The sequence below is a fragment of the Mirounga leonina genome, unplaced genomic scaffold (genome assembly GCF_011800145.1).
Source record: "Mirounga leonina isolate KUSES-001 unplaced genomic scaffold, KU_Mleo_1.0 Mir_357, whole genome shotgun sequence".
Taxonomy (NCBI): domain Eukaryota; kingdom Metazoa; phylum Chordata; class Mammalia; order Carnivora; family Phocidae; genus Mirounga; species Mirounga leonina.
In genome coordinates, this window is record NW_023270702.1 from 8,755,871 (window position 1) to 8,769,071 (window position 13,201).

General features: G+C 40.6%; 1 protein-coding gene across 4 annotated transcripts in view; it reads left to right on the plus strand.

The window, feature by feature from the left end:
* Positions 1–13,201, plus strand: part of EGF (epidermal growth factor) — a 103,036-nt gene that overhangs the window by 24,388 nt on the left and 65,447 nt on the right. For 3 of the 4 annotated variants that reach the window (XM_035030275.1, XM_035030277.1, XM_035030278.1), the window contains exons 2-5: positions 1,400–1,599; positions 4,071–4,252; positions 4,826–5,053; positions 5,995–6,197. In XM_035030275.1, the coding sequence (XP_034886166.1) occupies positions 1,400–1,599; positions 4,071–4,252; positions 4,826–5,053; positions 5,995–6,197 (813 nt within the window). The remainder of the gene's footprint in view (positions 1–1,399; positions 1,600–4,070; positions 4,253–4,825; positions 5,054–5,994; positions 6,198–13,201) is intronic. The other variant, XM_035030276.1, reaches the window with a different exon arrangement.

A 13,201-nucleotide genomic window follows, 5' to 3' on the forward strand; every position in this document is an offset into this window, starting at 1 on the left:
GAGTTAATGTCTTCTGACTGTGGAACAGAATCCCTGAATAAGAGGAGGTTAATCCATCATTTCGTTTAATCCTCAGAACAATAAACACATTTACTATGTTACATTAAGGTATTAAAGGCTAATGTGAAAACAGAATAATGTAAACCTAATGGGGAAGCAAGAATATGTTAGCCTTCATCTCCAATGCCCCACTCATCCCAGAGGCTCCAGAGTTATCTAAAGGCACAGTGGAAGGAGCCTCGTCACCCTCAGGCAGAAGAGACCAAGGCAACTAACCTGGCTGTAGGAAATGAAGCTATTCTCTGGCATTCTCTTGAAGCATCAAAGGCAAGCTCTGCAGAGTCAGCCAGTGATTTGTGTTGAGGTTTCCAAAGAGAGGTATTGGATTCCCAAGCAGGTGCTGACTACCTGGGAGTCTGAATGGGAAGGTGGCCATCACCTGGAACAGGAGACGATAGGGTTAGAGTTCAGGGCAAGGTCCTGCAGGAATCAAAAATCCAGGGAGGTCCACTACCCAAATCTAGCAAATAAAAATATATGGCAACTAGCTAAATTTGAATTTCAGGTAACAGTGAAATAATTTTTTAGTGTAAGCATGTCCCATGCAATATATATGCAACTCAAATTTGACTAGGCATCCTGTATTTTATGTGGCAATGCTAACAGGGACAAAACACTTCAGAGCTTTCACAGGATGGCATCTCAGTTTTCCCTGCTTCCACTTAAGACCTCTTGTTTTCGGGCGTCTGAGTGGCTCAGTCGGTTGGGTGTCTGCCTTCAGCTCTGGTCATGATCTCCGGGTCCTGGGATCGAGTTCCACATCGGGCTCCCTGCTTGGGGGGGGAGTCTGCTCCTCCCTCTACCCTTCCCCCCTGCTCATGATCTCACTGACTCTCAAATGATTAAAATAAAAAAAAAAAGACCTCTTGTTTTCTCTTTTTTCTTCTCTGTCATTACCCCGAGGTTCTGTTCAAAAGGTAAGAAGAGGAGGTAGGTTCCATTTCCAAAATGATAATACCTGTAGTATTATTTCCAATTTGCATAATTAAAATTTACATTCATCCAGACCCTACCCACAACAGAGTATAGGAGGTGGTTTCTTTTTTAACATAAAATGGCATTTTACAGGTAAGAGTAGAAAGTGGTTTTCTTTTCAAATAGTTCTTTCTTCCTAACTTGGCAACTTTCATTTCTTACAATCAATTTGTGAAGAAGATGATTTATAAAATTAATGGTGAACATCCACAGGAACTTGTTCTTCATATAACATTCTTTATTTAAAATATAAACCAGGAATTAAAAATTAAGCCTACTTGTACTGGTTGTCATGGGGAAATATTTAGTCTAAATCAAATAAAATATTGAAAATATACAGTTTGGTTTCTTTCTTCCCACTCAGGTCCTGCACCCTTCTTAATTTTCTCCCATGGAAGCAGTATCTTTAGGATTGACCTGGAAGGAACTAATTATGAGCAACTGGTGGCAGATGCTGGTGTATCAGTGATCATGGATTTTCATTACAATAAGGGAAGAATTTATTGGGTAGATCTAGAAAGACAACTTTTGCAAAGAGTTTTTCTGAATGGGACAAGGCAAGAGGTAAAGTACATCCCTGAAGTATTTAAGAGATTTTTGTATAGGCTGACAAACATGGTATCATTAATTAATAATGTACAGATGAACGAAAATTACATTCCAATTCAAATGTTTCAGGCATTTGTAGATATTTGTTTAATTTGCATCTGTGGCATGTTACTGAACAAACCCACTGATATTCAGAAGACCCCAAAAGGAGTCAGGATGTCAATGGAATTTTGAAACTATACATGTTTATTAAGTCAGATCACCATTTTATGGTTAAAACAGATTATTTACATGATTATTTTTGGCTCCAGTGGTTCTCAGCTGAGGACAGTTTTGCCCCTCCAGGGATATTTGGCAAAGTCTGGAAAGATTGTTGGTTTTCACAACTGTGTTGGGAAGGAGAGAGAATGTGCCACTAGGATCTAGGGGGCAGAGGCCAGGGATGCAACTATATCCTAAAATATACAGGATGACCCCCACAACAAAGAATTATCTGACCTTAAATGTCAGTTGTGCTGAGTTTGGGAACCCTGTTTTGTCTAAAATGTCTGTCATAGGTTTTAGCACCTGATATTTAGGAAGAAAATCTTTTTTGATTCTTTTTTTCTTTAAAGATTTTATTTATTTATTTGACACAGAGAGAGAGAGACAGTGAGAGAGGGAACACAAGCAGGGGGAGAGGGAGAGGGAGAAGCAGGCTTCCCAAGGAGCAGGGAGCCCGATGCGGGGCTCGATCCCAGGACCCTGGGATCGTGACCTGAGCTGAAGGCAGACGCTTAACGACTGAGCCACCCGGGCGCCCTTGATTCTTCTTCTTCTTCTTCTTTTTTTTAAGATTTTATTTATTCATTATTCACTTGAGAGAGAGCACAAGCAGAGGGGAGAGCCAGAGGGAGAAGCAGAATCCCCACTGAGCAGGGAGCCAGACGTGGGGCTCAATCCAAGGACCCTGGGATCCTGACCTGAGCCAAAGGCAGATGCCCAACCATCTGAAACACCCCAGGCACCCCACCTTTTTTGATTCTTAAGGTGTTTGCACTCTGGAAGAAAAATAATAAAGCAGGTGTCAGATATAAAGTATTTTGCTTCAAGTACATACAAAAGATCTTTAATCTTTCTCTGTAACTGGTGGAACCTTTAAATGAGTCCCAGAAGGAATGTTCTCTCATTTCCTGAGAGATGGATTACAGAGACTTGTGACTGGAGAAACCTTAAGCATTTATTCCCAGCACAAAGTGCTCACTGTTTTGTTTGTTTTTCTTCAAACCTTTTTCCCTTCAGTTATTCTTAAAAGCTTCAATTAAGTGCTAATTTCTTTTATCGCATCTCTTCTCTGAGACTTAACTAATGTCACCTTTAACAAGGATGGCTACTCATTATTCTCCAGCCATTGGTAGAATAGTTTCAAAAATCTTGAGTCTCAAAATCTGGGAAAAAAGTTAAATATTTGTGAATTTGTGTCAAGTCATTAGGGAAGGATTGACCTGATGCGTACAATCCACCATTGTATCCTCTTCTTTGAGTTAAAACACAGTTTACAAAAAAAAAAAAAAAAACCAACACCCGTTAAAATACAATTCACCTGGGTGAGCTAATATATTAATATATTAGCAACTGGTTCAATGGATTGGCTAGATTACTTTGCATGAGGTATAGGAATAGTGCAAGCTGGTGAGACTAATCTCTGCCTCATCCGAGTTCAGTGATGTCGTGTCAGTGGCTAGAAATCAGCTATGGTGGGAATATTTACACCAAATGGTGGGAATATTTACAAACCAAGGAAATCTGCAACCACACAAATCAGGGCTTCTCCCTACCTCCCACCCTCCACCCCCCAAGAAGACTGACCGGTTTACCTGCACACGCTGGAATTAGGAGATAAAAGAGGTTTTTGTTTGGTCGTTTTATCATGAGAGAGCAGGAAACACTACACCCAAGAGGCATAAAGAGAAGCTCTGGTCTTTGGGCCATAGGGTCATAGTGTGAGGGCCCTGAAGACTTGTAGAAAAGATGGGGCCTGATGGAAGAGGAGGGGCCAGGAAAGTGGGGCTCTAATGAGAAATTCATTTATTTTAGAGCTCTGTGCACAAAAGTCAAGGACATCTTGCCAGATTTTGGCAAACCTTAGAATTGGGTTCAGGTGAGAATATGGAAAATTCCATTAGCAAATGGATACACTGTCTTTAAGATAGCATGGAAATTTCACTGTTATTATAGTGGAAATCATTAATACATTATGGTTGATTGGCTAATTTCAAGAAGCATAGGATAATTTTCCATTTAAAGCCCAAAAATACTCATGTGGGAGGGTTAACATTGCTCCATCAAAACAATGGCACCATATCTGTGACTATTTTATGATTTAAATAGTTTTATGAATGCACAAAAAAATGGCAAGTACTTAAAAGAATAGACTTTTATACATAAAGATAAAAAATGTTGATGTGAATGAAAAAATATTAATATTTTGAAATTTGATTTTACAGAGAGTATGCAACATAGAGAAAAATGTTTCAGGAATGGCAATAAATTGGATAAATGAAGAACTTATTTGGTCAAATCAACAGGAAGGAATCATTACAGTAACAGATATGAAAGGAAACAATTCCCGAGTTCTCTTAAGTGCCTTAAACTATCCTGCAAATGTAGTAATTGATCCAGTAGAAAGGTAACTGCTGTTTTCAGACATTGAAATAGATATCAAAATCTGATGATAATTCATAGACTTATAATATTTTGAACTCAGAAGGACAAAGGTTGTCTGGATTTGAACCAAGGTAGGCTTCCTTCTACAAATGGTGCTCTTAATTATCATGATTTCCTACTAGAGAAGAATAATTCCTTTTTAAAAAAATTTTTTTTAAAGATTTTATTTATTTGACAGAGAGAGACACAGTGAGAGAGGGAATACAAGCAGGGGGAGTGGGAGAGGAAGAAGCAGGCTTCCGGATGAGCAGGGAGCCCGATGCGGGGCTCGATCCCAGCACCCTGGGATCATGACCTGAGCCGAAGGCAGACGCTTAACGACTGAGCCACCCAGGTGCCCCAAGAAAAATTCCTTTTTTAACTTGAAATCACATGGAATGTCCACAGCAGGGCAATAAATATTTGTTGAATTGGAATTTCATTCAAAATAGTCCAACTCCTCCTGTGCGGACATCCAGGGACTGAAACACCGAGAGTTGACCATTTAAGTGACTTTACCTTCAATTATGTGTCTATGTAATGTGTTTGCTCTCAGGTTTATATTTTGGTCTTCAGAGGTGGCTGGCAGCCTTCACAGAGCAGATCTCAATGGTGTGGAAGAGAAGATTCTGTTAGAGACGACAGAAAGAATAACAGCTGTGTCATTGGATGTGCTCGATAAACGGCTTTTTTGGATTCAGTACAACAGAGATGGAAGCAATTCTTATATTTGTTCCTGTAATTATGATGGAGGTTCTGTCCATTTTAACAAACATCTTACACAGTAAGTTTTGGTTTTAGTGCAAACTAAAGTAATTGCCATTTGAAGTTTGTCCAGGTGACCTAGTGGAGTAGCTTAGCACAGATTTGAAAGTCTAAAAACTTGATGAGTACATGTCCTAGATTTACCATTTATTGGGCAGTTGGCTTTGGGAAGATTACACGACTTCTCAGTTTGTTTTTTTTTTTTAAGATTTTATTTATTTATTTGAGAGAGAGAGAGCACAAGTTGTGGGGGAGGGGGGCAGAGAGAGAGGGAGAAGCAGACTTCTCACTGAGCAGGGAACCTGATGTGGGGCTCGATCCCAGGACCCCGAGATCATGACCTGAGCTGAAGGCAGACACTTAACCAGCCGAGTCACCTCAATTTCCTTTAATGTGGGGATAATAGTAGTAGCTATTTCTTGGGGTTATTGTGAAATGTAAGTAAAATTAATTAAGTAAAGACATGCAAATAAAAATAATTAACAGAGTTTTGGCAACTAGTAAGTTCTCACTTGTTGGTTATAAGTTATAGCTAATCTTTTGGAATTACTATGTCCTGTATTTGTGAAGCACCTATTTCATTTGATATGCTCTCTTGCCTGTGACTGACTCACCAGCTTGTGGTAAGAGGCCGAAATTAGTCAAGTGTGAAATGGATACAACCAGAATCCACTCTTAGAGTATTCCTATTTTCTTCCCTGTTTTACATTCATCACACTTAAATGCTGATTAGCAAAAGAATGGGACAATGAAGCTGAAGCTAGAAATTATATCCCATTAATTCAGATTATGAATACATAAATAAAATTTTAAACTTAGTATCTGCTTCTAAACCTAAATGAGATACAATTGAAAAGGTAGGTAATTAAAACTCAGTCAATAAATTGAAATGAAGTGAAATGTTAATAAGCCTGGGAAGAAATGTTCTGCCATTCTTTATATTTTTCTATTGTTTTTTAGGCACAATTTGTTTGCAATGTCCCTTTTTGGTGATCGGATCTTCTATTCAGTATGGAAAAAGAAGACAATTTGGATAGCTAACAAACACACCGGGAAGGATATGGTTAGAATTAACCTCGACCCATCATTTGTACCAACTGTTGGAATCAAAGTACTGCATCCACTCTTACAGCCCAAGGCAGAGAGTGATGCTTGGGCATGTGGTGAGTCATATTTGACCTTGAATGGAGTCTGGCACTTCGTCCCCACCCATCCACCTACTCAAGCCAGACACTTAGAGGCCATCCTTGGTTTCTCTCACTGCCTCAGCCCCAATTTTCAATCTACTGCCAAATCCTTTCCATTCTACCTCCTAAATACATCTCAAATATCCGCTTCTCTCCTCTACTGCTACGACTATAGTCTAACAACCAGCATTTCTTGCCTGGCCTATTGTAGTAGCCCCTCAACTAATCTTTCTGTTTTCCCCTCTTGCTTTATTTATTTATTTATTTATTTATTTATTTATTTATTTATTTATTTATTTATTTATTTTAAATACTATTTTATTTTTTTTTAAAGATTTTATTTATTTATTTGACAGAGAGACAGAAGAGCACAAGCAGAGGGAGTTGCAGAGGGAGAGGGAGAAGCAGGCTCTGCACTGAGCAGGAAACCCGATGCGGGACTCGATCCCAGGACCCTGAGATCATGACCTGAGCCTAAGGCAGACGCTTAACCATCTGAGCCACCCGGGCGCCCCTCCCCTCTTGCTTTTAAATAGTTAATCTGATCCATTAACTCCCCTGCTTAAATCCTTCAAAAGCTTTCCTTTGCATTTGGGTTGAAATGTAACATTTTACCAAGCCTATCAATATATGATGAAACTGATCTAACACTCCTCCTCCCCTCGCTAGAATCTGACTCAGTCTTTCCATAGTTGCTCAAACATGCTGTCCCATTCATGCCTTTGGGCTTTAGCAGTCACGCCTTTCTCGGCCTAGACTTGTCTTCAGTTCTGAGCTTAAGTATCATGTCCTCGGATTAGCCTTCTCTGGTCATCCAATCAGGAGGTGAAGAGGCCTACCTCTCACCTCCGATTTTTTTTCAGTACACTCTTCACTGAACTCATCCCAAGATGTAATTACATATTATTTTGCTTTCTTTTTGATATTCTCTCCCACTTGATTATAAATGCTGTGTAGACAGGGACCAATGCCTATTATTTATTTGTTTGTTTGTTTGTTTATTTATTTATTACTTAAACCTCCCTCTATTCAGTGGTTACTGATGTATTTATAAATGAAGAATTTTAAATAACATTAGTTAAATGAATGGTTTGACTGAATCTAGTCGCAGTCCCAAATTTCTACTTTCAAATGTAGTCTCTGAATTCTTTAGCATATACTTTTTTTTAGGTAGGCTCTTCAATATGGTTTATATACCACACAAATGATGTTGTACTAACATTTTTTATATGTAAAAGGTTAATTTCAAGCAGGCTTTGACATATATTTACTCTTATCCCCAATTAGCCAGGAGAGGTTCTGAAGCAGAGATCGAATTCTTTGTTTTCTTTCTATCTATTGGGTGCCACTAGGGTTTGGTAATAGTGTGGGAAATGGTAGGGACTGTGTGTCCCTGCCACAATTAGTAGATGAATGTGTTTGTTCCTGCCCTAGACATAGCTCCTGAAGAGAGCTGTGGAGACTGAACAGGACAGGCACGAGATTGCTGAAGGGAGGCTGGAATCTAGGGCAACTGACATTATTATTTCTTATATCCTCAAAGAGTTAACTAATAGAAGGACTTTTTAACTGATTTCTTTAAAAACTTAGGTAGAAACCATAATTTAATTTGTGTAATGACTCTGCTTTCAATGCAAGTGATGAGGGACTTCCAAAGATAAAATAAATTCCAAGAGATGAAGTGTTTACTCAGATAAATTATTTTTTTACAAACGGATTTACTTGAATTCAGCTGTGGGTTGGAGCATAACATTAAGTAACAACCTAGTGGCAATGTTATAAGTGAGATGGTTGACCATTATCCATGCAGTAAAGGCAGCGAATCTGATATTCTGCCAGATACCTTCCATGGGAAATTTTGACTCAAGCTGTCTTCACATATGACTCATTGTCCAAGTGGTGGTGACTCACTACAAAAGTAGAACCAACCACAACTATGAATAAGTAATTATTGAGTCTCATTAGTAATAGTTATAGATATGTCCATCACCGTCTCTTACATTTCTGTGTAATCTCTTGCTTTCCAAAGTATTTTCGTGAACATTATCTTATTTGTTTGTCACGGTAACATTGTGACACAGAAAGATCAGCAATTATTGTACTTATTTCATAATTGAGAAATCTGGAGCCTAGAGAAGTAGAGGGTGTTTTCCAAGATTACACAGCTTGTTAGTGAGGGATTTTGGAAACGACAATCTTGGTGATGAGTCTGTCAGTTTATTATTCTTTCTACCATAAACACTTGAGCTCTTCAGAATCCTCCACTGTTACTCAGCTTTTTTGATAGGGAGGTCAAATACGATCACTGAAAGCATGAAGTTTAGAAGAGAATCTATAGTGATTCATTAAAGAGCAGCTTCAACCCATCTGGCAAATCATGGACTTTGGTTGGGAAGCCATGGCCAGCTGCAGAGCTGCAGGAAGACCTGAAATGTAGAAGGCAGGTGGCACTGGACATACTGGTTCCAGTCAGTGACCAAAGAACGTGCTTCACATACACCCCAAGTGCAAAGGACTTTTGATTTCAAAAGCACTGTTACTTTAGCCATCATTAAATAGGTTTGCATTTTTTAGTGTCTGGTAGAGCAGGAACTCTTCAAGTGGGATTTAAGGACTGTGAATCTCTTGATTGTATGGGTTAGATGAAAATATGCAAGTGTCCCTCCTTATGCAGGTGGTATACAGCTGTCATCAGCTTCTCCAAGTGCCTTCACATTTAAAGACATACGACTTCTAGAGGCTGGCTAGTTCCTCCTGGATAGTGGGCTTGCAACCTCAGCTCCTCTGGAGAGGTGGATGGTGGCAGTACTTGGTTTGCAAGGCATTTAGTAGTGAGATTACTTCAATGGGGAGATGGCTGAGAAAAATCATGTAACCTGGTTGGTATTATTTTTCACATAAAATTTAAGTATTTATACACACAAGAGTCTCAATAGACTTACTTCATGCAAAATGACTAAACTATCATTTATCCAAGCATCTTCTACAAAACACTGGTTCTGTGGGGTTTAATGGGATTATTTGGGGGCAAAAAAGTTTCAGGGTCAAATGACTTAGATAGGCCAGGTTAAAAAAAATTAAACAGGGTGTCTTTTCCCCAAGTGATTTCTTAGAACCACTCATATGGTTAAGTGCATTGTTAGTCTCTAAGGGCCATACAACCTATGGCATTTCCCTTTTAAAAAAATTTCTTTTAAAGATTTTATTTATTTGAGAGAGAGTGAGAGAGAGCCTGAGAGGGGAGAGGGTCAGAGGGACAAGCAGAGTCCCCGCTGAGCCGGGAGCCCGACGTGGGACTGGATCCCGGGACTCATGGATCGTGAGCTGAGCCGAAGGCAGTCGCTTAACCAGCTGAGCCATGCAGGCGCCCCAGCATTTTCCTATTTTATTTCCTTGCAGCAGGCCCACTTGACTCCCGAATCTATTATTGCTAGCTCCGACCTCTTTCTTGAGATCTAGACCAATTTAAAAAAAGAGAAAGACGGAGGCACAGTGAGAGTTAAGCTGCAGAGAAAGTTGATTTAAAACATTGGGGATTTATTCAGAGCATATGAAAGTGAGCAGCCCCAGTGAACACTGTTGTCTGACCAAGGGCAAGGTGGGGTTTACAAAAGCGAAGCCACACAACCTCACAAAGAAGACTACAGCAGTTTGTCGGTTTAAAGATTTTGTTTTATTTTTATTTATTTGACAGAGAGAGACACAGCGAGAGAGGGAACACAAGCAGGGGGAGCGGGAGAGGGAGAAGCAGGCTTCCCGCGGAGCAGGGAGCCCGATGCGGGGCTCGATCCCAAGACCCTGGGATCGTGACCTGAGCTGAAGGCAGATGCTTAACGACTGAGCCACCCAGGTGCCCCCCCCTTTTTTTTTAAAAGATTTTTTAATTTTTATTTTGTCGGTTTAAATAATCCTTGTCTTATTGATTTGGATGCGCTGGTTACAGAGGAGCTGGCTGCCCCTGGTGGCTGAGCCCCAATCTACGCGGCAGAGCCACAGTTTCACCATCGGTCTGGTTTTCTGATACTTCTACCCAGTTTCCTGAGAGTGGTCACTCAGGTCCCTCATCTGAGCCACACCTGCTTGCTGTCTGCACCCAGCAGGCTCAGGGTCCTGCTGTGGCACATGGAAAATTTCCTTATCAAGGCCCATATATTTACCTGCTTTCTGAGCATTTCTGCTTGGATTTCTTGCAAGTGCCTTAGGCACAAAGGAAATAGTTGACCTACCAACTTCCACCTCCCTTCTCCCCAGCTCCAGTGTCCCCATCTGAGTGAGTGGCATCTCACCTCCATCTCCCAAGGCAGAAATCTTGGCGTGAGCCTTTCCTCTTTCTTTCCTCACTCCTACCCCATGAAATGAACCTCCAGCCCCCAACAACTCCCCCGCCTGCAATCGAACCGCTAGTGCCCTTTTCTGCAGCAATTCGTCCCTAAGTTCTGCTTAGTCAGCATCTCTGCCTCCCTTCTCCATGCTGCCGGGAGCATAACCCTTCAGAAATGAGAGCCCAGTCATGCCATTCCTCAATAAAACCAATCAACAATTCTGTTGCCCATAATGAAAATCCAGTCTCTTTATTTTTTTTAATTTTATTCTTATGTTATTCCTCATACATTACATCATTAGTTTTAGATGAAGTGTTCCATGATTCATTGTTTGTGCATAACACCCAGTGCTCCATGCAGAATGTGCCCTCCTCAATACCCACCACCAGGCTAACCCATCCTCCCACCCCCTCCCCTCTAGAACCCTCAGTTTGTTTTTCAGAGTCTATCGTCTCTCATGGTTCGTCTACCCCGCCGATTTCCCCTGCTTCATTCTTCCCCTCCCGCTACCTTCTTCTTCTTCTTCTTTTTTTTTTTTTAACATATATTGCATTATTTGTTTCAGAGGTACAGATCTGAGATTCAACAGTCTTGCACAATTCACAGCGCTTACCAGAGCACACACCCTCCCCAGTGTCCATCACCCAGTCACCCCATCCCTCCCACCCCACCCCCCACTCCAACAACACTCAGTTTGTTTCCTGTGATTAAGAATTCCTCATATCAGTGAGATCATATGATACATGTCTTTCTCTGTTTGACTTATTTCACTCAACATAATACCCTCCAGTTCCATCCACGTCGTTGCAAATGGCAAGATCTCATTCCTTTTGATGGCTGCATAATATTCCATTGTATATATATACCACATCTTCTTTATCCAGTCATCTGTCGATGGACATCTTGGCTCTTTCCACAGTTTGGCTATTGTGGCCATTGCTGCTATAAACATCGGGGTGCACGTAGCCCTTCGGATCCCTACTTTTGTATCTTTGGGGTAAATACCCAGTAGTGCAATTGCTGGATCATATGGTAGCTCTATTTTCAACTTTTTGAGGAACCTCCATACAGTTTTCCAGAGGAAAATCCAGTCTCTTTATTTACCCTGTTCACAGCTGTTCACAGAAGGTTCTCAGCTGCACCTCTCACCATTGTCTGCATTACATTGCATGCTGCAACCCTGCTCAAAGATTTAATTTCCTTCCACAAGACGTGCTCGCTCTGAGCCCTCTTCCTCCCTCCCCCGGCCTTTTGGTATGTTCAGAAACATGTTTTCTCCTCTGCACTGGCTCACTCTCTTTGTCCTTCGAGAAGTAGCTCAAACGTTACCTCTTTCAACACCTTCCCTGCCCCACTCACGGTGAGCCTCAGTTAGCTTTTCTCAGAATAACACATTTCCCTCACTTGGCTCCTTTGCTCTTATGAGGACAGGTGACACCTCCCGGTTGTACTCCCAGTGCCTAGAGGACATTTTATAAATAATAGTTGAAAAAAAAGAAATTGCAAGAAGCCCAGAGATATGTTCAGAGTGTTTTGTATAGCCTATTCCATAACCGAAAATAAAAGATTTGTTCTATTTCATAGAAGAAATTAAAAAAATAATAGTTAAAAAAAAAAGAATGAATAAACACCCTTTGTCACTTTCTCCCCTAAAATCCTGATGAAAAAGTTTTAAAGAGGTGTCATATCTAAGTATGTGTCATCTTCCTTAGATGTTGTAAGAGCCCCCTTCCCTTGGTCTGACAGATAGTCTGCTCCCTTTGGTATATTATGACTAAATCCCCAATGTTTTAAATCAGTTTTCTCAACTAACTCTCACTGTGCCTCGGTGTATTTTTATTTTTCCCTTGAATTGGTCTGGATCTCAAGAAAGAGGTCTGAGCTAAAAATAATAAATTTGGGAGCCACATGGGCTGCTGCATAGGAAATAAAGTAAGAAAATGCCACAGGCTGTGTCATCCTTAGAAATAAATCGTCATAGGGGTGCCTGGGTGGCTCAGTCGTTAAGCGTCTGCCTTCGGCTCAGGTCATGATCCCAGGGTCCTGGGATCGAGCCCCACATCGGGCTCCCTGCTCGGTGGGAAGCCTGCTTCTCCATCTCCCACTCCCCCTGCTTGTGTTCCCTCTCTCTCTGTGTCTGTCTCTGTCAAATAAATAAATCAAATCTTTTAAAAAAAAAGAAAAATAAATCGTCATAATTATTGTGTGTAAAGAATGATCTGCTGTGGTGTTACCCATATCATCTCATTTAATTTTCACAGCAATCCTATGAACTAGGTGTGATTATTCCTACCATTTTATAGGTTAAAAAGCTGAGTTGCAGAAGGGTCATAATAGCATGTTCAAGGTCACACTGTGGAGGAATTGGGATTTGAACCCAGGCAGAGTGACACCATGCTTCTTCCTCAACCATGCTAAAGAAATTCAGCAATATTTTATATATTAGCAATAATATCACTATTCTCTCTCATTTCATATCTTAGATTTTGCTTTATTTGTTTGGGGGAAACCTGTAATTTGGTGTATTCTTAGCTATCCATGGCCTTCTGGTGGTTAAATTCTTTGGTGTGCATAGATCATGGGGCCAAAATCTCTCTCTCTCTCTCTGTCACACACACACACACACACACACACACACACACACACACACACACACAC